Raw genomic sequence first — 22,012 nt, forward strand, 5'->3', positions numbered from 1 at the left:
CAGCCCTGGAAGTGAGCGGGCAGCCCCGGAAGTGAGCGGGCCGCCCTGGAAGTGAGTGGGCAGACCCGGAAGTGAACGGGCAGCCCCAGAAGTGAGCAGGCAGCCCCGGAAGTGAGTGGGCACACCCGGAAGTGAGCAGGAAGCCCCGGAAGTGAGTGGGCACACCCGGAAGTGAGCGGGTAGCCCCGGAAATGAGCGGGCATACCCAGAAGTGAGCGGACACACCCGGAAGTGAGCGGGCAGCCCCGGAAGTGAGCCGGAAGCCCCGGAAGTGAGTGGGCACACCCAGAAGTGAGCGGGCAGCAGCATTTTAGTCCTTTCACACAGCTCCGCGTCTCTGGCCCATCACCATGGACACCAGACCCGAGCTTGGTGCAGGGGGCTGAGCCGCGTCGTGGTCCCTGCTGCGCCGATGCCGATCTCCCTGTCCCCCAGATTACCTCCAAATGCTGTCAGATGGCCCGGGGTCCAAGGAAGCCTGAGCAGCAAGCCGTGCTGGCCTGTGAGGCAGCCGGTGAGGTCCCTCCAGCGAGGTGACCATATGCAGTGGAGGCCTCTGAACACGAGGCTTGTGGGACTGTTTGGCGCGCGTGCGGAAGAGACACTGGAAGGCCGGCCTGGAGGGTGTGCTCAAGGGCGTGTGTCCCCCAGTTGCAGAGATTTGTTAAAAGGACAACAAAGCCAGCCAAGAGGGGCTCCCACTGGCCAAGTCAGAGACAATGTATCAACAAATGTTAGTAACAGAGTACAGGTCATTAAATAAAATAGGAAATCCTGAGTTAATAAAATAAATTAGTGACTTAGCGGTGTGACAAAGAATAGGAGAGTTACATATTTTTAACTACTTACCCACAAAATACTAACTATAAGTGAAAGAATAGTTTTATCAGTAAAAAAGGCTGCCAGACAGTGCTTACGTAGCACCTAATTAGGAAGGAGACACACTGAAATTGTCGCCAGGTTGTACTCGATGACATAGCATCATGTTTGTGTGTCTCCTGCCAAAGACATGTATAATCGGGAAAACATCAGACAAATCCAAATTGAGATATATTCTATAATCTATAATCTCCAACCTGCTGAGACATGAAAATCAAAAGAGGAAGATCTGGCAACTAAACATGAGCACATGATTCTGAAAGGACTCCTATTGCTCTTATGAAACATAGGGAAAAGGAGAAGGGCCTGGGAACTTTTCTGGAACTATTAATCAAACTTGAATGGAGTCTGAGCATTTGATGGTGATAATTTGTCTATGTAATCTGTCCTGATTTTGATGGTTATAGTGTATTTATGCAGAAGACTGCCTTGCAATGGAAATACATACCAGGGTATTCCAAAGCAATGGAGCATCAGGTAGAGAACAGTGTCAAAAGGAGTAAGAAATAAAGTTTTCTCAGCTGTACATTTTCTAGTTCTGACTATTTCCATTTTTTAAAAAAATCAGTACCTGGGATTGAAACCAGGGACACAGTACCACCAAGCCAAATCCTTCCCCCTTATTTTTATTTTGAGATAGGGTCTCACTAAGGTTCCCAGGCTGGCCCAAAATTTAGAATCCACCTGCCTCACCTCTATTGACCTGGCTTAAAAATATTTTTAAATGCTTAGTATGCCTTCAGAATATAGATACAATCTTCATGCATCCACATATGAGAACATTCCACTAAGAATATTCTTCTTAACAGCTGCACTGAGTGAGCCTTCCAACTGGACACTGGAGAAGCAGTGCGAGACAGTATTCCATACCAACAAAAACAGCACAAAACAGGTTTACAGATGTGGAGCAACCCTGACTTCAAACTCCAGGTTACCGCATACACATCATGAGCTTGGGAAGGTTTTTATCCTTCTGGGTTTCCACATTCCACGCTATGAAGTAGGGAAACTACCTTTTATACAGAGTGGCCATGAGAATGAGATTAAATGATCTGTGTGAGACTGGCTTTCAGATATCAACTACTCAAAAATAGTTTTCTCTCACTCCTACGAAATCTATTTGCATAAGACTTACATCTAGCTAAGCTTGCTTCTTAGCAAGCTTAAGGAATACGCTTCTGAATACCAAACAACCTTTCAGCTTAAAGGACCACTCAGGATCCTTGTCCAGCTGAGGAAACTGAGCACCAACAAGACCTTGGACTGCACAGGACGAAAGGAAGTTGTATGGCTGGGATGCCGTGGCTGGCAGGATGTGGCCCGAAGCAGAGGGGGCAAGTTGCAGCTTTGTGGTCCACCAAGCTTGGGTGGTCCAACAGCACCGGCCTTGGATCCACTCAGGCCTGTGCCGGATGAGATTTGCTGTTGCGCTGGACCTCGGTACCAACAAAGGAAAGGCTTCTAAGAGTCTTTGAAAACTCCACCTGGGCTTTCCCTCCTGCCTGTGACCCTGACCCTGCAGGCATCTTGGGCAGGATGGAGACACTGGTCGGGCATCAGGTGTTGGACTGTCATGGCCTCAGTCACTTACAACTAAGCCAATTAGAATTATAATTCTGGGCTCCAGGAGAAAAAGAGAAGAGACTGCGTGTGGTAGGCTCCTCCTCTCCCAGGCATCTTCCCATACCTGCCCTGTTAATGAGACCAGGACAGAGGGGCCCGGCAGCAGCCAGGCCCTGCGTGCGCAGCCAGCTCCACTTGCTGTCTCCAGGCCAGCATCTGCCACCAGCCCACTCAGGCAGCATCTTCCCGTCTCTGCAGGCCATCCCTGGGGTCCCTGTTCCTGCAGATGTGGCCCAGAACTGACACCCAGGAGCAGGGGAAGGAGAACATGCGACAAAGACCCATCTTCTGCTTACATGGCGTTAGCTTCTCTCAGAAGTTTCAGAGTCCACACTTCTGGAACCCTTACCTTCCCTCAGAGCCTGGGCTGTCCTGGCTAGGGGTAAGGTGCTTGTAGATGCACATGTCCAGGCTTTGTTCAGACCCAGAGGTGGGAATAGCTGCGGTGTTCACTGAGGGTTTCGGTGACTCTGGGGACACCAGCCCTGAGGGCCTGAGGATGCATCGCTTAAGAATTGCATTCGCTCTTCAGTAGCAGGGACTGTGCATAAAGAAACCCTTCACTTCTCTCACTGGTGAAAGTAGCTCAGAGATTGGAAATCCAGGTCTAGGCCTGGTAGGGTGGCACCACAGGATAGTCAAAGTGCCTGGCCATTGTCGGCTTGTAGCTTCCATTTTAAGGCTTCTGTGGGGCAGTGTGGCTGCTAGAGCTCCAGCTATCCCACGCACCTTTCAGGAAGAGGAGCGGAAGGGCCTGCCCCCCGGAGGAGAGCCCCCCGTGGCGTCTCACACCTCATGAGCCACACTCGGTTCACATAGGCACATGCACTCCCAGGGACGCTCACAAGTGTTCTTAGCCAAACAGGCACACTAGATCAAGTGATGGAAGAGCAGGAAAATAGGTGTGGGCAGGCAGCCTTTCCTGCCATGCTGCGTGGCCCATCAGGCCGTGGTGCTTTGGGAAGACTGCTAAATGCCAGGAACTTCTTTTGCTCACAGAAAGTTCATTTTGACTTTCTTTGGGCACTTCATGGTGGTTAAAGGAGCTCACTGTTTCTGTGGTCAGCCGTGCGCGTGTGTTGGAAATCTGCTGCGTCCACAAGGGGCCTGCGTGTGTTCGTGTGCCTGTCCCCTTCCACCACGAGTGGAGAAGATGGGGACACCAAGGACAGAGGTGAGTCTGTCCCTGTGGAACTCACAGAGGTCAGCCAGGGAGCGTGAAGTGCCCACCTCTGTGGTGTGGGAGGGCTCGTGAAACAACTGTATATCAAAGCACTTGGGCCTGAGGTCCACTCTATGACAGATAGCTTACTGGTTCCTGTCCTCAGAAGACAGTGAAGAACAGCTGATTCTGATCTGCCAGGACAGGCTGGCGTCCCTCTGTTGGGTCCTCACAGAGTGATGTTTTCGATACAAAAATGTCCTTACCCCCTGTGTGAGTGCATAGGTCTTAGGATTTTCCATGATTGCTGGGCCTCGGGAGCTCTCCCTGCATAGTCATCTACCTGGGTGTGGAAAGAGACACCTGAGAAATTGGCCAGGGTCAGAGGGTTCATTGCCAACCTCTAAAATTCCTGGATTTCTTAGAAAAAACAAACCCCATCACTTCTAGTTGGTTATTAAGGGGAGATGATGGGAGAACTTTCTAGAACTCTCAAAGCATGGTTTCTGGGGTGGCAGCAGGACCAGCAGGGGCAGAAAGGCAGATTGCAGCCTCAGCGCAGCCTGCTGAGTTGGAAGTTGGAGAATTCTGGTTCCAGAATTGCCACACTAAGGTACTCCAGCCACGTTTTCAAAAGCATGGTTTTCTCCCACATACAGAGTCATTGAGTCCCAGCTTCCCTCTCTGTGCAGGCAGAAATGGTGTCAAAGGTACGGTTCCTTCTCACAGCCCAGGTTTGCAGCCGGGCGAGGCCAACTGCCGAGGGGATATTTGCACCCTGAGTGAAGTTCTCAAAACCCATCTGGCAAGGCCTAACTTCCAGCGCGCTTCCCTATTAGGGGGTCACACCTTAGACAATGGCCTTCAGCTATTTAATCTTCATAAGTCAGTGCACTGTGTTCAGATCCTTTTGTTTTGGGGAAGTAGACCTGGCACATCCTCAAGCAGGGCAAAAATGTAAGGTTGTCATCATACCAGCTGATAACTTAGCATGATCGTCACTGACAGAACCCCACTGGATTTGCTTGCTGACTCCTAAAAGTGGACAAGGAAAGCATGCTTCACCTTAGATGAGCGATCGACCTGATCTTCAGGGGTAGCACCAAATTTAGTCTTCGCAGATCAGCAGGAGTATTCAGTCTTTTCGCATTATCATTGGTTGGCATTGCCATGGACTCCCCAACAGCTTGATGGAGGAGAAGGTCAGAGGAGATCAACACAGGGTTCCCATATCCAGCAGGAAACCAATTGGGAATCTCAGAGATCTGCCCTCCACCCCTCCTTTCCATCTAATGATTCTGCCCACTGGGAAGCTGAGAAAGTCCAGCGCCCATACACCCAGAGATGCAGAGCCCAGTCTTAGACAGCCGACCTCTTCCACTGGACTCCAAGAGCCCTGAAAATCAGGGAGGGCCACTTGTCCTCCTTTGCGGGGCAAGCTGGGTCACCTGCTGTGTGATAGGCGGTAATCTGATCAGGGATTGGCTATAGCGCTTTAATTGTTTCGAGGATCGGGCATCTCAGTAACTACATTCAGACACCACTGGTCCCATCTCCTAATGTGGATCCATCCCAGGCTGGGGTGGGGGATCAGGTCCTATCTCTGGGAAATCTAGAGCTTAGAAAAGCTGCCCAGTCTAGGACACATCTTAAACTGAAGCAGTTCAAGTCAACTTGAGTGCTGGTGCAATCCTGCCACTCTGAGAAGGCGAGGAGCAGGTCTCCAGCGAGAGACACTGGGATGAACAACTGAGAATCCTGTAGCAGTTGCCTTCCAGGAGGCAACAGCTTCCATTGCCTCCTGACGTCCTACGAAACTACCAAGGCTCTTAACAAAGCTCACACTTTTGTAACTTGACTTGTGTCCTCAGCAGTCGAATGAGTTTTACTGTCACGATGTTTCCTGCAGCGTTCTCGTGTTGCTGAGCTGGGGTGGTGGCTCTCAGCATGGCTCTGGAACTCGTTCAAGCATAGAAGACCCGAGACAGAGCCACAGCCAGAGGTGCAGCGCTGTCTGCCTTGCGGTGCGAGGGCCAGAGAAGCTTCCAGCCCGAGCAGCTGTGGGCAGGATGCCAGCCAGCGGGGTGCCAGGTGCTAGCTCAGGACGGCTGTCATGGACAACCGTGCTGGTCAGTGACGAGAGGGCGTAAGAGAAAGGCGGGGCCACTAAAGAGGAGCGGGCAGTGCTGATTCCATGGCATTCTCGAGCGTCCACGGTGATTCATTCCGTGTTAGCAGCTGTTCCTGACGGCCAGCGATTGTAGTAGGAGTTGTAGCGCGATAAGGTGATGCTGAGCGTGGCCTTTCTACCAGCAGTGCTGTCATTTGGGAGGCAGAGCCGATTCCCTCAGACAGGGACACAGACCTGGGGCCTGCTTCCTAATACCTGACTCGTGCTCCAGGAAACAGAAACTCTGTGCCCTCGAGACCCCTTCTAGGAAAAGCAGGCCAGTCCCGGGGGAGCAAGTAGCCAGCGCCTAATCCCAACTAACTCACGCTTCGGGCTGTTGCTGCTTCCCAGGGTACAGGCAGTCTGTGCGCAGCAGACCCAGCACTGCTCCTTCTCATCCAGGCCGTGGCCTCCGGCCAGGGCCTCTGGAGACAGGCGCAGGGGCCCGGCCCAGAGAAGCCCGCCAGCCCGGGTCAAGCAGCCTGCTTGTGGTGGCCTTTGGGACTTGACTTGGAGGATGACAACATGATGGTGGGTGGTTCCCATCGCTGGGTTAAGAAAATAAAGATGGCGTTCACATTTTTTGAGGCCCTGTCACCACAAGTCCTTTCCTGCTGCTGCTTCGACACTCATGACTTGGTTTCTGGAGACCAAAGAAGGCAGAGCTTTGCAGCTCTTCCCCAGCATTCCCAGGGCACGCGTTCATGGCCAGAGCTCCCTGAGCGCCAGGAGTTAGGCCCAGTCACGGCGTGCAAGGCAGACGGGGTGCTGGAGCCTGCAGCCTGCCTTCCTCTGGTTGTAAACGAATGCCTTGTTTCACAAGAGCCAGTCAGAGCTCTAAGAAAGAAATAGTTGGATGTCTTTTCCACGATGTTATCTGAGCTTGTGGAATTTTTATTTCTGCCTGTCCCGGAGGATAACACACCTCCTCGTTGGTCAGTCGTTCTTTTCCCTAGCTGGCATGTGGCTGGGTCATAAGAGGTCTGTTTTCTGTACTCAGGCAAAATCAGAAGCGTGGTACTCTCCCCAGGGCTTGGGTTGAACGAGCCTCCCAGACACAGCGTCAGAGGAGGCGCAAAAGCCCCTGTGAGAGCGACACTGAGTTCCACGCTCTGCGCCCGAAGTGAGTGAGTCCCTGTTCTGGTGGATGCCAGCTGCCTCCTGCTGTGCAGAAGGCGCCAAACCTCCAGGCTTTTAACGTAGGTGGAGGCTGAGTGCCCAAGTCCACCGAGCGAGCGAGTGAACGAGCGAGCGTCAGAGACGGGCTGCGACTGCAGTGCCCAGACAGGCGCTGACTTATCCCTGGGCTAGGAGGCGCCTCTCAAGCTGAAGACTCGCAGAAGATGGTAGGGCGACACTCAGGAGGACGCTGTGGGCAGCCTGCCCCCTGGCTTCCGCGGCCTCGTTGTAGGCTTCTTTTCTGCCAAGAGTTTGCTGGCTTTCCTTTTCCCTTGCCCACACAGAAACCCCTGTGAGGGTGACTGGCTTGGCTCTTTCTTCAAAAGGAGTTTCTCTGCTGGTTGCAGGAAAGGCGGGATAGCAGGGGCAGCGGAATCGCCCCAGGGCCAGCTGGGGAAGTCTGGCCCCAGTGGGGGACGCAGGCACAGCATGAGTGATGGGTGTCTCCCCCATGCTTGATCCTGCAGGTACACCAGTACTACAGCTGCCTCCCCGAAGAGAAAGTCCCCTATGTCAACAGCCCCGGAGAGAAACTGCGCATCAAGCAGCTCCTCCACCAGCTGCCACCGCATGACAATGAGGTAGGTGGGGCAGGAGGGGGCACAGAAAGTGGGTTCCTGGCTCCCCAGTGCCTGGTGCCCTTTGTCACAGTGAGAAAGCTGTGATCAATGAGACCGCTGAAGAAAACCTCTCGCAGTTTTTCTTAGGTTCTGAGCCTCAATTTAGAGCCCAAAGAAAGGGGCCAGCACTCTGCAGAGCGTGGCCAGGAGCCGGGGTGTCACGTGGGCAGGATTTGCCTCTGTGCCTGGCATGGTGCTTGTTAGATCTCAGGCCCTAGGTCTCGGCCTTGAAGAAGGGCGAGGTGCCCTGCTGGCGGCCTGCGTGTGCTGGAGAGATGGCTGGGCTTCCCGGGCCGGCATCACTCACATTAGGGGTGTGCGGGAGGAGCTACACTGCAGGAGAAAGAGGCTACCTGTCTGCGCATCTGGGATTTCTGTCATGCTGACGCCTGGCTTGTCAGGTCCTTGGCTTTGGAACTGTGGTGATTGGCCTGTCCTCCTCCCAAACCCAGGAGCAGTATTTGAAGTGGGCATTCTCTTGGAATCTCACTGGTCTTAAGTGAAATTTGTAAGCATCCTTTTTTTAAAAAGCATGCTGGAAGGGATTAGGTTTATAAACTGGAGATTAATTTTTAGGTGCCTGGTTTGTAAAAAGGTGGAATCTTATTAAGTTGTGCTCTGCATTTGAAATAGAGCACAATTTTAGATTGAAAGGAAAAGGAGCTCTTAGGAGAGTGGGGCGCCGTTCCCAGTCCCGCAGTCCTGGGGCTGCTCCTGGGAAGTGAGGCAGCCCTTCCGAGCCGTCTTTCCACATTCCAGTGGCAGGAGATCACTTGAGAGCCTCAGAAACCGTCATGAGGGACGAGGTGCAGCTCGGCGGCAGAGTGCTCGCATGCGTGCAGGAGAACTAGGTGCGGTCCTGTGCACGTCAGCTAAGCAGGTAGATGAGCGGAGCCGCTTCTCTCTGCCACAGCTCCCTGGGAGCAGAGCTGATTGTCCAAAGGCTGCTTGTGTCAGCCTTCATAAAACAAATGTCAACAACACATTCTCCTTTAAAGCTGGGAGCAAATGTTGTAACCTGATGTGCAGTGTAGCAAATCTGGAAATGGGCATGCAGGTTTTTACAAGCAGGCAGGGTGTGCCCTGCTTGCAGGGCATGCATAGAACGTGTCGGTGTGGGCCACATGTGTCCCAGGCCAGTGGGGTCACTGTGGCCCTCCCTCTGACACAGCCTCATGATGACTTCTACCTGAGGGTGGGACCAGATCTCCCTTTCACCTTGCCTGGTTTTTTACTCTGTGGTCAGCAGTGCGGCTTGTGAAGGGCCACCACTGGGCTCCCCGTTCCTGTTCCTAGGCATGCGTACCTGGGAGCCAGTGGGCAGCAACAGCCCCTTGATATGGCCACTTGAAGACAGTGATGAGAAGGGGTGGTCACTGTTGGACCACCAGAGTCAGGCACCAGGGATGGTCGCAGTTGGGCTGGTTTTGGATTAGAGGAGAGCACGCCTAGGCAGCAGCTTGCCCTCTAGCCACCTTTGTGCAAATTAGGGGTTCCCACGAGTGACACAGGGAACCCCTCCTGGGGCCCAGATTGCTCCAGAATGAGAAGGCCAGTGGGCTCATGGCCATGTTCCCAAAGGGCAGCTTGACACAGTCTTGGGTGGAATGTCACCGTAGCAGGGAACAAATCTGAGCTCATGGGAAGAGGGTCGCCCTTCGCATGACAGAGTGGTTGGGTCCCAGGAGGACGTTTCGCCCCCAGCAGTTCCTCGCAGTGCCTCACACTGCTCCGCCTCATTCCGGCAGCAGGGGTCTCAGGCTCCAGCTCCCCGCGAGCAAAGCCGCCAGCCGGAATCTCACAGTGTTGCATGTTCTCTGCTTCATGGTCGCCCTGAGTTGATTTTCTAGGTGTCTCATAAGAGACTTTTGATAAATACATTCAAATTTTTAAAATGTGAATCCCTTTTAAGTCTAAGATTAGGAAGTAAGAGTTTATGCGTGTGGCGCAGCTGCTGAAGCATGCAGAAAGGCACGGCGAGAATGTGGATGTTGGATGTGAATGTCCGTAACATCCCTGCCCTCCCCTGTGAGAGTCTGGGTCCTGCGTGTTGTCACACTCACTGAAGCCCAGCAGGCAGCCCCAGTGCCTCCACAGTGCCATGCCTGCTCACGAGCCCCGGCACCCCTGTCCCCACCTCTGTAAGTGAGGTGGACAGAAGCCAGAAGCAAGCACGTGGCCCGTGGTCCTGCTCATAGGCTGTGCCAGGCTTGGTGCTGAAGACCATTTACATGGGCACAGCTAGCTGGAGTGTGAGGTCCCTGCACTGCAAAAGGAAGGGAGCCTTTCCAGCACCGAGCCACTTCTTCTGGTCTGACTCAGAGGGTGGCAAGCAGGGTAAGGGGCCGGTGCAGGGCCAGCGCCCAGAGCAGCCGTGAACCCACAGCCCAGGACATGGGCTCCAGACCCCAGTGCCTTTAAAGAGCCCTTTGGGCTGCCCCCAGTCTCTGTAAAGGTTTCCCTTAGACAGTACCAAGGCTGGGCCTATTAAAGTTTGGCGAGGGCAGTGGGGAAACTGAGGCATGGGCTCCAGGACAGGTGCAGCCAAGGCGGCTCATCCCGCTGTGCTCTGTGTCAAGGTCCGATATTGCAACTCCCTGGATGAGGAGGAGAAGAGGGAGCTGAAGCTGTTCAGCAACCAGAGGAAGCGGGAGAACCTGGGCCGAGGGAGCGTCAGGCCCTTTCCCGTCACCATGACCGGTGCCATTTGTGAGCAGGTGAGTGTGTGCCCAGAGGGGCGGCCTGTCCCAGTCCTCAGCCCCCTCTCCTCCATTCTAGTGATTCAGGTGCTCCCGGTGCCGGCACCTTCCAGGCCTCACCAGGTAGCAGTGAATAAGCGTGAAAGCTCTGTGTGCCCTTGCAAGTGGCTGTGCTCCAGGGAAAATCAGCGGCAGTGGATGGTGCCGGCAGAGCGGGGAGAGCTCAGCCTGCTGGGGCCTGGCGAGGGCTGGGAGGGTGGGCGGGCCCGCTCGGGAGATGCCAGCCTCCCAAAGGGGCTTTGGCAAGAGAGAGCAGACCTGGGGACAGGGGCACAGCCAGCCCGGGGTCCTGCCCAGAGGGTGGCGGCTGAGTTCCCGGACAGCGAGTGGCCGGGGCTGGCAAGGACGCAGTCCGAGTGCGTGGAGGTGCGTAGCCTTTGGGAGACTGACCAGAGGAACTGTGTGGTAGATTCGCGCCTTGAAATGAGTGCTCTCAGTGAGCGATGTTGCCTGGGCAGGCGGTCAGCCTCTCTGGATCTTCCAGGACCATGGTGCCCTCAAGGGAGGCTCGTGGTCTCCAGGTCTGGGAGCGCTGTGGCTGAGTGCATGAAGCTCTTTGCACTCTCCCGGAGCTCCCTGAGTCAAGGGTGCGAATTTCGGTTTCACCCGTCGGGGGGCCCAGGGCTTGAGACGAGGGGCTCTTAACGAAAGGAAGGCTGGGATCCCACCTGCCTGGGCTCCCCACCCCTCAAAGCTTCTGAGAGCAGGATAGTGCAGGCAGCCACTCCTAGCCCTTGCTACATGCTGCGGCTCAGTTCAGCTCCTGGGGACAGGCAGGAGGGCGGGCAGCGTCCACCAGATGACCTTGACCTTGACCTTGACTCTGCTATTTGTCCTTGGCTTTGTCCCCCGCACAGCGGGCATGACAGACCTTGTAGAATAGTAGGGGAGCCCAACGGGCACCGCATGTGCAGAGTGCGGCGTTCCGGGGTCATCATGGGCCCCAGGAGTAGCACTCACCATAGCCCGGGGTCCTTCTTTTCCAGTCACATGTGTGAGCTCCCATGCATCCTCTGAGGCAGGATGAGCCCTCTCCCTGCTTAGTCCTCCTCCACGAGCCTCCGAGCATGCTCATCCCAGTGCCAGCCGAGCAGTCGGCTATGATTCCACCTGGCCCTTTTCTGGCCAATGGACAAAGGACACTAACAAACTCTGGCTCCTCTCACCTGAGGAGCAGAGCCCTTCAGGCAGGGATACCTCAGGGAGCAGCCGAGGGGTCAGCAGCCCCGCGAGGCCTGTGAGAAGGCAGAGGTAGTAGGGGGGTACACAGACCTCGCCCTTGTGGTGCACCCCACCCGCTCCCTTCACCGCAGCCTCCCCCAGCCCATTCCAGGGCCTGAGGCTTGGCCAAGCTTCTGCATGTTGGGAGTACTTTGGACAGAGCAGTGTCCTCCGCACACCGGCCTCCCACCTGCAGAGCCCAGCTTGTGTGCCAGAAGCTCGCCTTCTCCCCACCTTGTAACTCCTCGGTCTCTCAGCTTCATCTTCTGTCACATTCATTTTCTGGAGGCCCTGGGAGAAGGGTGACAGGAGCCCGCCCTGCCATTTCTGGGAGGCAGTGACAGGTGGGAGGTCAGCCCCTGCTGACTGGTGCCGGGAAGGTGGCTGGTCGCTGCCTGTGGCTGGTCCCTTGTGCATAGCACTGGCCCCCAGCCGGGCTGGGCCTGAGGCCTCTGTCTACCTTGCAGTGCGGAGGCCAGATTAACGGCGGGGACATCGCCGTGTTCGCGTCCCGTGCGGGCCACGGCGTCTGCTGGCACCCACCCTGCTTCATCTGCAGCGTCTGCAGCGAGCTCCTAGTGGATCTGATCTACTTCTACCAGGACGGGAAGATCTACTGTGGCAGGCACCATGCTGAATGCCTAAAGCCACGCTGTGCAGCCTGCGACGAGGTCAGAGCCCCGCGCCTGCTGGTCCACCCCACCCACTCCCTCTGCCAGCTGTAGCCCTGCCTGTGCACAGCACCTGTGACTTCCTGCATGGAAGACACCCAGACAGCTAGCTGTCTGCCCTCCTCTAGCCTAGTGTCCAGAATGTCTGGGAGGGCCCTGGTTTCATACAGCTGCCAATGGGGTCTGTTCAGAACTCTTTAAATTTTTTTTTAAAAAGGGCCTTGAGCAGTGTTAGAGCCCAGTGGTTGGTCATCAGGAGTGGAGTGCTGCTGGTCCAGGCTTTGATGGGGCAGGATAGTTGGGGAGAGAATGAGTGGCGTGCTTTATTTTCCCCACCACTCACAGAGGTTCCGAATGAAAATTCAGGAGACAGGTGGCTGCTCCAGGTATCGCAGGAGCTGTGCCAGCTGAGAAAGCAGGGTCGCCACAGGCCCCTGCCTGCGTTGCCCCACGAGGGAGTCCTAGCCTGGCCTGCAGGCAATACCGCAGAGGTGCTGGCTCAGCTTTGAAGGTTGGAGCAGAAACAATGTGGTAAACCTGACCACTTCCATCGTGAGACCATTTGGGGAAGGCTGGAGCATAGGCTTCTTCCTGCCCACAGGCCCCTTGGGGTCCGTGCGACCTTTTATAAACAGCAGACCCCATGGCTAACACTCCCTCGTCCAGCCAGGCTCTTCTAGGACGCAGCCCCCACCCCCCTCCCCGCCAGCTGCCTGCGTGGAGTCACCCTCCTGGGAAGGACCTGATCGCGCTTAGCTATTTGGGGTCCAGTGGCCAGAGTCGGCACTGGAAAGCCTCTGCAGGTGGGGACTAGGAGCCTGAAATTCAGGCCCAACCCTGGGGGCCTCAGCAGCCACTGTCCCTTCATGCCTCAGTTTCCCAGCTAGAAATGAGGCTCACAGTACAACTTTGGGCCCCTCACAGGCAAAGAGAACGTGGCACTGAAGGCGATGTACCTTGAAGGTTTCAGCCACGGAGATAGAACTTGCCTAGCATCAAGACACACGCACGCACGCACACGCACGCACGCACGCACACGCACTCACGCACGCGCGCACGCGCGCCCCACTTAAGCCGCCCGCTCGGTCTTAGGGTCTTTGCACAGTCGGTGCTGGAGCACTTCCGTCAGCCAGGTCCGTACCTCACCAGCAGTCGCCACCCAGTGCCTGGCAGCCCCCGCACTGTCCTCGGGCTCTGTGGGCTTCCCCTTAATGGAATCCTGCACCTCTGCCACCTTCTATTCCTGAGGCCTTTCACTTAGCATGTTTTCAGTGCTCACGCCTGATACAGCGTGTAAAGTGCTCTATTCTTTTTCACAGCTAAGTAACAGCCAGTAATAAGTGTGTGTCACCTTTGGGTAACCATTTACAATGAATAGACGCTTTTGCTTTCAGTTTTAGCTATTAGAAGCAATGCTACTTATGAAGACACGTGTGTCAGTTTTCGTGTATCCGTACATCTTTCTCTTGAGCTTATATTCCAGAGGAAAGCGGCTCGGATGGTAAATCTAAGTTTAACTCTCTGAGAGCAAGCCACACTATTTCCTAAAATAGCGACACCGTTTTACATTCATGCTATGAGTGCAAGAACTTTCTAATTTCTCCACATTTTCGTTAGCGCTTTGTGTGTACTTCTTTATTATAGTCATCCTAGTCTGTATGAAGTACTGTCATACTGAGAGTTTGGGTCGACTCCCATAACTGCTGATTATGTTAAGCATCTTTACTGTATGTTTGTGGTTTTCCTTTTTTGGAGAAGTATCTACTTAGGCCTTTTGCCCATATTTTTCAATTGTCTCATTTTTCTCTTTACTACTGAGCTCTATTTTTATGTAGTCCCCTATTAGATACCTATTTTGCAGATATACTCTCCCATTCTCTATGTTTTCATTTTCTTAATGATGTCCTATGAAGCATGAAAGTTTTTAGTTTTAATGGCATCTGCTTTACTTTTTGTTCATTATGTTTTTAGTGTCTTATCTAAAATACCATTGCCTAGTCCATCGCCAACAAGACTTCCACCATTTGTGTATGTGTGTGTGTGTGTGTGTGTGTGTGTGTGTGTGCTTTCTCTTTCCTTTTGCATTTAGACCTTTAGGTTAATTTTCATATATGGTTGGAGGTAGGGGTTCAAATTGGTTATTTGGATGCAGCCGTCCTGTGGTTCTGGCCACTTGGTGCAGGCTAGCCTCTCCTTGCAGGGTGGTCTCAGTGCCCCTTTAGACAGCCAGTTGGCCACAGCTGTGTGGACTCACTGCGGACTCCTGTGCCGGCCCCGCTCCCCATGCGTCCATCCTTGTGCCAGCCCCACCCTGGCTTGCTTACAGAGCGAGTCAGCAGTGCACTCTGACATCTGCGCCTTAATATCCCAGCGACTGTGTATTGGGCGCAAAGACACACATGCCCTAGGGGCCAGAAGGTGCCGTGCACGAGGTTGCTCCATTTTGAGTCAGTGGGTGTGAGGAAGCTCGGGTGGGCTGAGGCCCCTGCCACGTGTCCGAAGGCAGCAGCCCTCCTGCCCACTCTGGCTCCCTCATGCCAGGCAGTGAGTGTTACCAGAGTTAGGTTTCCACGCAGTAACCAGGACATCAGGTGTTTCTGTGACATTTCCCATTTTAAAGAAATACTGTGTGCTGGCAAATGGAACAGCTGTGCAAGTCTGGTGTGCCTGTGAGCTTCCTGTCCTGTGTCCCTCATGGAGCTCCTCAGGGCAGGGCATCCTTTGCCTCATTAGGGCAGTTGGGAGAATCGCCGGTCAGGCCATGCACCATGTTTAATGGTGCTCCAGGCAAATCCAGGCATGGGAGCTGAGGTAGGAGTAGACACAACAGTGCACACATGCATGTGCACACGCTACATGGACACATGGCCACACCACACACACGTACACATGCACACACAAACGCACAACACTCCATACACATATCACGCATACATGTTTGCGCACACATACATACAAATGCATACATATACACTGTGCACATATGCATGCATATACTTCACATGTGCACACACCACATGCATGCATGAATATGCATATGTGCATGCTGCACTCACACACATCATACCTTCACACATACATACACCTGTGCACATGCTGCACACCTGTGCACATGCACACACACTTCATACATGCACCATGCATGCATGCACACGCACACACCACACACAGGCATACATATACACACATACACCACACACGTGCATGCATGTGCACACATACACACCAAGGTGCATACACGTGCACACATACAATGCACACATGCATACACGTGCACACATACACAGCACACACATGCATACATGTGTGCACACACACCACACAGTGCATCCATGTGCACACATACACATGCGCATACACATGCACACCACACATGCAAACACACAATGCAATGCTGCACACACACATGTACACATAATGCACACACATGCATGCATGAGCACACACATGTACATCCAGAAACACACATGCACACAGGTAAAGGCTTTCCTTCCACAACCATGCAAGCTCTGTTTCTGACCCTTCCGTCTCCACCCTTCCCTGGCGCGTGACCCTAGCGCTGGTCTCGGGTGCTGACCCTGCACTTCCCATCCCCAGATCATCTTTGCAGACGAGTGCACAGAAGCGGAGGGGCGGCACTGGCACATGAAACACTTCTGCTGCTTCGAGTGCGAGACTGTGCTGGGCGGCCAGCGCTACATCATGAAGGAGGGCAGGCCCTACTGCTGCCACTGCTTCGAGTCCCTGTATGCGGAGTACTGCGACAGCTGTGCCCAGCACATAGGTGAGGCAGCCTAGCACTCAGCGCCGTCCTTCTGCAGCGGTGTCTCTCATCCCTGATGTGGTTAGATGCCCTTGGGTTGGGAGGAGTGGGAACCCCCAACTCATTGGGTAAAGCAGGGCATTTCTTGAGGACATTATTGGAAGAGCCAAGGAGACTGCTGACCTCAGGCAGGGCAGGCTCAAGGGCACAGGCAGAGTCCGCCTTTGTGTCTGCGTCCATTCTGCTCACTTTCTGCTGGCACACGTGGCGCGAGCTGTCTGCACTTGGTAGCCGGGTTGCACCCCTCATTATGGCTACAAGGAGGGGGCCACATCCCTTTCAATTTCCAAGTCACTTCCTCCAAATCCCAACCTTGCCAGCTCCTCTGCGGTCAAGGGCCCACCTCCAAGTGGAGCTGTGCGCTAAACCAGGGAAGAGAGGAGGGGCTCGGGGGGAAAAGGCAGGGGAGAGACCTACTGCTGTCTCCCATGTTCTCTCAGAAATAGACACCAGCAGAGGGAGAAACCAAGGTGCGCCTTTTGGTAGGAGCAGAGAGTCAAGAAACCAAGTGGCTCTGGTATGCATCATGCCTTCTTTAAAAAAAAAAAAATCAGGTGAATAAGGAAGCAAGAAACCCTTAAGTTGCTGGTAAGCTGCAAACTGCCCAGGAAGGGCCTCCCCCCGTAAGGCCACTCTCTCCTGGCCCGAGGCTTCGGCCAAGTACCCTGGAGCCTTCCCCTCTCAAGGGTCAAAACAGCCACACATGCACCCTTAGGTGCTCTGAGTCACCCTGGGGAGCTGTAGAATGACAGGTGGTGGGCAGAGGAAGCAGAGCACACGAGCCTTGCGGAGGACACGGCGTGTTGGCCCGCACTGCCAACTCGAGGGCCTGAGTTCTCCCTGAGCTCACCCAAGGCGCAGCGGCAGGCAACACCGTGTCTGCGATGCACTTAGGATTGGTGCCTGGCAGCCAGAGAGAGGCGAGCCTGCTGGCGCCTCCCTAGGCTGCCCTTCCTCCGCCTCGCCTTTCAGCCATCCAGCTGGATAGTGGCTTCCCCTTTCCTTTCTGCCCTCTGGCATCCAGAAAGGACATCAGTGTTTTGCCAGAAATGGGAGCCACTAGAGCCTGGACTGTGCTTCCTGTGCTGTGAGATTCCTGGTCCTGATGCTTTCTTTCATTCTGAGCGCCATTAGTGTTAGTTGATGCTGGATATTGCACCTGGGCTCTTGCATGAGCTACACCCCTGGTGCTTTTTTAAATTTGTTTTTTTTTAAATGAGGGCTTGCTAGCTAGTCCAGGATAGACTTGAACTTGCAGCCCTCCTGCGTCAGTTTACCAGAGTCCTGGGACTACATACAGGCCCTGAGGCTTCTTTCCAAAGCCTCTTTTCTGTAAATGTCGTTTCCTGCAACAGCAGTAGTCTGCGCTCTGTGCATGCAGCCCTTTGTCACGGGTACTGTGCCCCAACCATGCTGTACAAACGTCCTGTATTTATCCAGCCGTGAGGAGCAGGCCCTGCATCGGGCCACTGTTGCTATGGCAACGGGACTCTCGCCTGCGCAGAGCCGAATAAACAGTCCTATAAACAGACCGATGGCTGTGGTGCAGCAGAAGTGATTAAAGGGCTTAGGCAGGGAGTAAAAGCAGGAATGCTTAGATGGTGCAGGCGGAGCCTCGTCCAGATGTTCCGAGTTCAGGAGCAGTTCAGGGGACCCTCTGACACGGCTGATGCTTATCAGGCCCGCATTCCACGGCCAGCTGGCCCTCTGCCCCTCCCAGCCCCACCTTCCCGAGATGCCATCCAGGCCACCAGGCCCCAGCTGCTTCATGGGCCCATCCCTCCTCACAGAAGTGCCAAGCAGCTGCTGGTGGAGGGCAGGCCTGAGGCCTGTGTTGCTTGGTGCCCCAAGCACAGAGCAGGCAGGATGCCAGCTGCCTGGGTGCTGGGCAGAGACCCAAGGCAGCCAGGGGTGCCAGCCCGAGACCTCAGGACGCTGGACACTTAGCGAGGGCAGTCAGGCTTTATAGCTGCGCCTCCACAGGGACCCTCCCCACAGTGCAGGGCCCAGAGCCAGCGCCAGAGGAGAACAGCTGGGGAGCAGCAGAGCTGAGGCCTGAACCCGGCAGAGAGCAGTGGGCAGAGGGGAGTTGGAACCTGTGCTTGCCTCTGTACTGAGGTCTCACTCTCAGCTAGTACAGAACTCTGTGTCCCCTCCTGGGGGCACCAGGAGCCAAGGACGTGACCCAGAGCAGAGGCAGCTCTGCTCCAAGCTGTGCCCCGGCTGGCTGGCCTCACTGCTGCCAAAAGGATGCGTTCACGCACACACTGCTGTCTGCTTTGCAGTGCTTGAGGCCCCTCCAGTCTCCATGACCCCATCCCGGATGCAGAGTCCCAGCCCTGGAGCTGGGGACAGGCGGGCCATGGAGAAGAACGTCCACTGGACTCTCCACACGGGTGGGCGGGGCATGTGGGCACGAAGGGGCTGCTTCCCCTGGAGCCTCCTTGCCCTGCCTGCTGACCCATGCAGTGGCTCTGGGCCTGCGGCCAGCTTCCAGAGGGGGTGCCCCTGCGGTGCAGCCTCCCCAGGAGGGCCCCTTCCCAACTGCAGAGTCTGAGGGCCTGACCGACTTCCTGTCGGCTATCCTAGCAGAGGGTGGCTGCTCTCCCTGGGGATGCTGTCTCGCTCATTTCATGGTATCCTTAATAGTCCCCCATGTGTAGCAGAGTTCGGCTGCGTGGAGGCTTCCACTTGTGCTGTCATGCCGGCACTCAAAGGCTTTGGTTCTCTGAGCACTATTTTCATTTCAGACTCTGGATGAGGGTGCTCAGCCCTGTGGTTGTCTGCCTGCAACCCTGCAGAATACTTGGGGGCACTTTGGGCTAGGTGTGGTGGGCGAAAGCGTGAGTTACAGCCCACTGGGCAGGGGCATCACATAGGATGTGCATACCGGGCCCCTTTCCCGGCTGGTGGGCACCTTGTGCCTGCACGCCATGCCCAGCTGGGCAGCGTGGTACCCCGCAGTCCCTCAGCCCCTCCTCCGTCTGCCCCTCCAGGAATCGACCAGGGTCAGATGACCTACGATGGCCAGCACTGGCACGCCACTGAGTCCTGTTTCTGCTGTGCCCACTGCAAGAAGTCCCTCCTGGGGCGGCCGTTCCTCCCAAAGCAGGGCCAGATCTTCTGCTCCCGGGCCTGCAGTGCTGGTGAGGACCCCAATGGCTCCGACTCCTCCGACTCGGCCTTCCAGAACGCCAGGGCCAAGGAGTCACGGCGCAGCGCCAGGATCGGGAAGAACAAGGGCAAGACAGAGGAGGCCGCGCTGGGCCAGCACAACCAGCTGCAGGCAAGTGCGGCCCGGCTGTCGGCCGACGTGGACCCCCTGTCGCTGCAGATGGATCTACTCAGCCTGTCCAGCCAGACGCCTAGCCTCAACCGCGACCCTATCTGGAGGAGCCGGGATGAGCCCTATCACTATGGGAACAAGATGGAGCAGAGCCCGTCCCAGAGTCCTTTGCAGCTGCTCAGCCAGTGCAACCTCAGGACTTCCTACAGCCCAGGAGGGCAGGGCGCAGGGGCCCAGCCTGACGTGTGGCCCAAGCACTTCAGCAATCCCAAGAGGAGCTCATCCCTGGCCATGCAGGGGCTCGGAGGCAGCTTCCTGCAGGAGTGCCACGAGGGCTACTACCCCGGACGGCTGCGCTCCCAGGACAGCTACAGTGACATGTCCACTCAGAGCTTCAGCGAGAGCCGGGGCAGCATGCAAGTCCCCAAGTACGAGGAGGAAGAAGAGGAGGAGGGAGGGGGCCTGGCTGCCCAGCAGCGTCGGACCCGCCGCCCCCTCAGCTCCTTGAAGTACACAGGAGACATGACGCCCACAGAGCAGACCCCCCGAGGCTCCATGGACTCACTGGCCCTGTCCAACACCACAGGTAGGTCTGGGGCCCCTGAGGAGCTAGCCAGGGGTCTCCTCTGAGGTCAGCACCAGCCCCAGGATGCCAGGGTGGCCCCTGGCTCAAGTGAGCGGCGGGGGTATCTGCAGTGTCTGAGGAGAAGGCTGAGAGAAAGCAGATGGAGCTGGAGAGGAGCCACCTTCGGGTCTGTGGGTAAGGGGCTGTGTCGGCTCTGCCTTGACCCAGGGGCTGATGTTTCTGCCCACCGTGCCCATAGCCGTCGGCTCTGGCATGCAGGAGAACGTGGACACAGGTGAGGCAGATGTTCACAACCCCTGGGCTGTGGTCATCCTAGGCAGCTGCTGCCTGGAACACCCAGGCTTCCTGAGTGTGCAGGAAGACATCAGTGTGCAGGTGAAGACAGACAGGGAGGAGGCCAGCCGCCCGAGGAGGAGGGCAGTGGGGGCGGATCTCACGATGCCCTTGTCCACAGTCAGTTTGGGACAACTGGGTGTGGCCCGAGAGGGCAGCACGCCTGTGGAGGTGGCATTGGCCTCACCACCACGGAGCTGTCCGGCTCAGGCGGCCCATTGTGCTGCTCTGTCTTACTGATAGGCTGCTGGGTGCTGTGGCTCCCCCCGGTGAGTCATTCGTGGTGTGCACTGTGGCCACCACACTGTCAGGGTCCACATGTCAGGGTCCATGGCAGGCTGAAAACGAAACAGCGTAGTCCTACACACTCACCGCTGAGAAGAGTGCTGCGGGTCTCCCCTGGAAGGGTGGCTGCAGGCAGTCAGAGCGGTCAGATGTAGTATGAGGAACTCATGTGGCAGCCCCACACAAGGCCCTGCAGAGTGCAGATACGTGTCCCTAGCGCTTGCCATGTGCCAGTGTTCTAGGCACTTTACACACAGCAGCTCGCTCAGCTGTCACCAAGTCAAGTGAGGGGTAGTGTTATCATTCTCCTTTCTGAGCTGAAGAAACTGAGAGAGGTCAAAGGACTCACCCGAAGGCCCCCAGCTCCTGAGTGCTGGTGCAAGGATTTGAACCTGCGCACGCCCTCCAGAACCACACTTTCAGTCTTGCCAGGCTGCCCTGAGCCTGACGGATCACAGGGGGATGTTCAAAGATGGGAAATCCATTCACTCTCGGTTGGATAAGCGGGCCGTATCTGAGGTACAGGTGGCTGTCCAGTGAGGGTCACCTCTTCTGGCCCTCAAAGGCTTCCATGCCTGCATTGCTGCTTGTCCCAGAGGACAAAAAGCTGATCCCCTTACCTCTGTGTTCAAATGAAAAAAGAAAAGGCAGTGGAAGCGGGGAGGGCTGGTGGCCAGTGCCTTCCCAGGGCTGTGAGAGGGACGGAGGGAGGGCGCTGTTGGTGCAGAGCGAAGCCTGCCTGACTCCCCCACCTCCAACCCGTGTGCAGTCTCAGAAGATCTGCGTGCCATGATTTCTGAGGAGGCCAGCAGATAGGCGTGAACTTCAGCCTCCGAGGTGGAGTTGCACTGAGCCGACCACCCGCGGTTGAGTCAGCTCCTTGCGCAGGATGAGCCCCTGGCCCTGCGGCCGCTCGCCCGCTTCCCACAGGAGAACATGGTGGGTGCGGGGCCCAGGAGCCTGCGCTGTCACCAGCCCCTGCTGGTGCAGATGGGTGCACTGTGTGAGCACCAATGTTCCTGGGCTTGGGTGGGCAGCATGGCGCCCTGTGGGCAGTGCGAAGGCGTGGGCCCGGGCACCACCAAAAAGGCTGGCAAGGCGAGCACGCAGCCTCCAGGCCAAAGATGAGCAGGTGGGACAGCGGGACAGCGGCCCTCGTGCTTTCCTGGGGCTCCGTGGGAGGCACCCAAGGCCACTCCCTGCCAGATCTTTGCCACGCAACCCTGAACCCCTGATGGAACCCCTGAAAGACTCCTGAAGGCAGCAGAGTCCAGGTGGCAGCTGCCGCCACACACAGCTGCTGCAATTAAGTGTTGGAAGCAAAGTGAGATGAGCGCTGTGGGCTCCGGGGCGCTGGCGCGTTTCGGCTGCTCAGCAGTAGCCTGTGGTGTTTCAGTTCCTTTTTTTCTTTCTTT

The 22,012-nt window shown here is 55.8% G+C and overlaps 1 protein-coding gene across 1 annotated transcript in view; it reads left to right on the forward strand.

Annotated features, from left to right (window-relative positions):
* Prickle2 (prickle planar cell polarity protein 2) overlaps positions 1-22,012 on the forward strand; it is a 319,286-nt gene that overhangs the window by 265,136 nt on the left and 32,138 nt on the right. The window contains 5 exon segments of the mRNA XM_023704992.1: positions 7,481-7,594; positions 10,213-10,350; positions 12,081-12,284; positions 15,882-16,068; positions 19,104-19,979. Coding sequence (XP_023560760.1) covers positions 7,481-7,594; positions 10,213-10,350; positions 12,081-12,284; positions 15,882-16,068; positions 19,104-19,979 — 1,519 coding nt within the window.

This window comes from Octodon degus, unplaced genomic scaffold (genome assembly GCF_000260255.1).
Source record: "Octodon degus isolate 3935 unplaced genomic scaffold, OctDeg1.0 scaffold00210, whole genome shotgun sequence".
NCBI classification, from domain to species: domain Eukaryota; kingdom Metazoa; phylum Chordata; class Mammalia; order Rodentia; family Octodontidae; genus Octodon; species Octodon degus.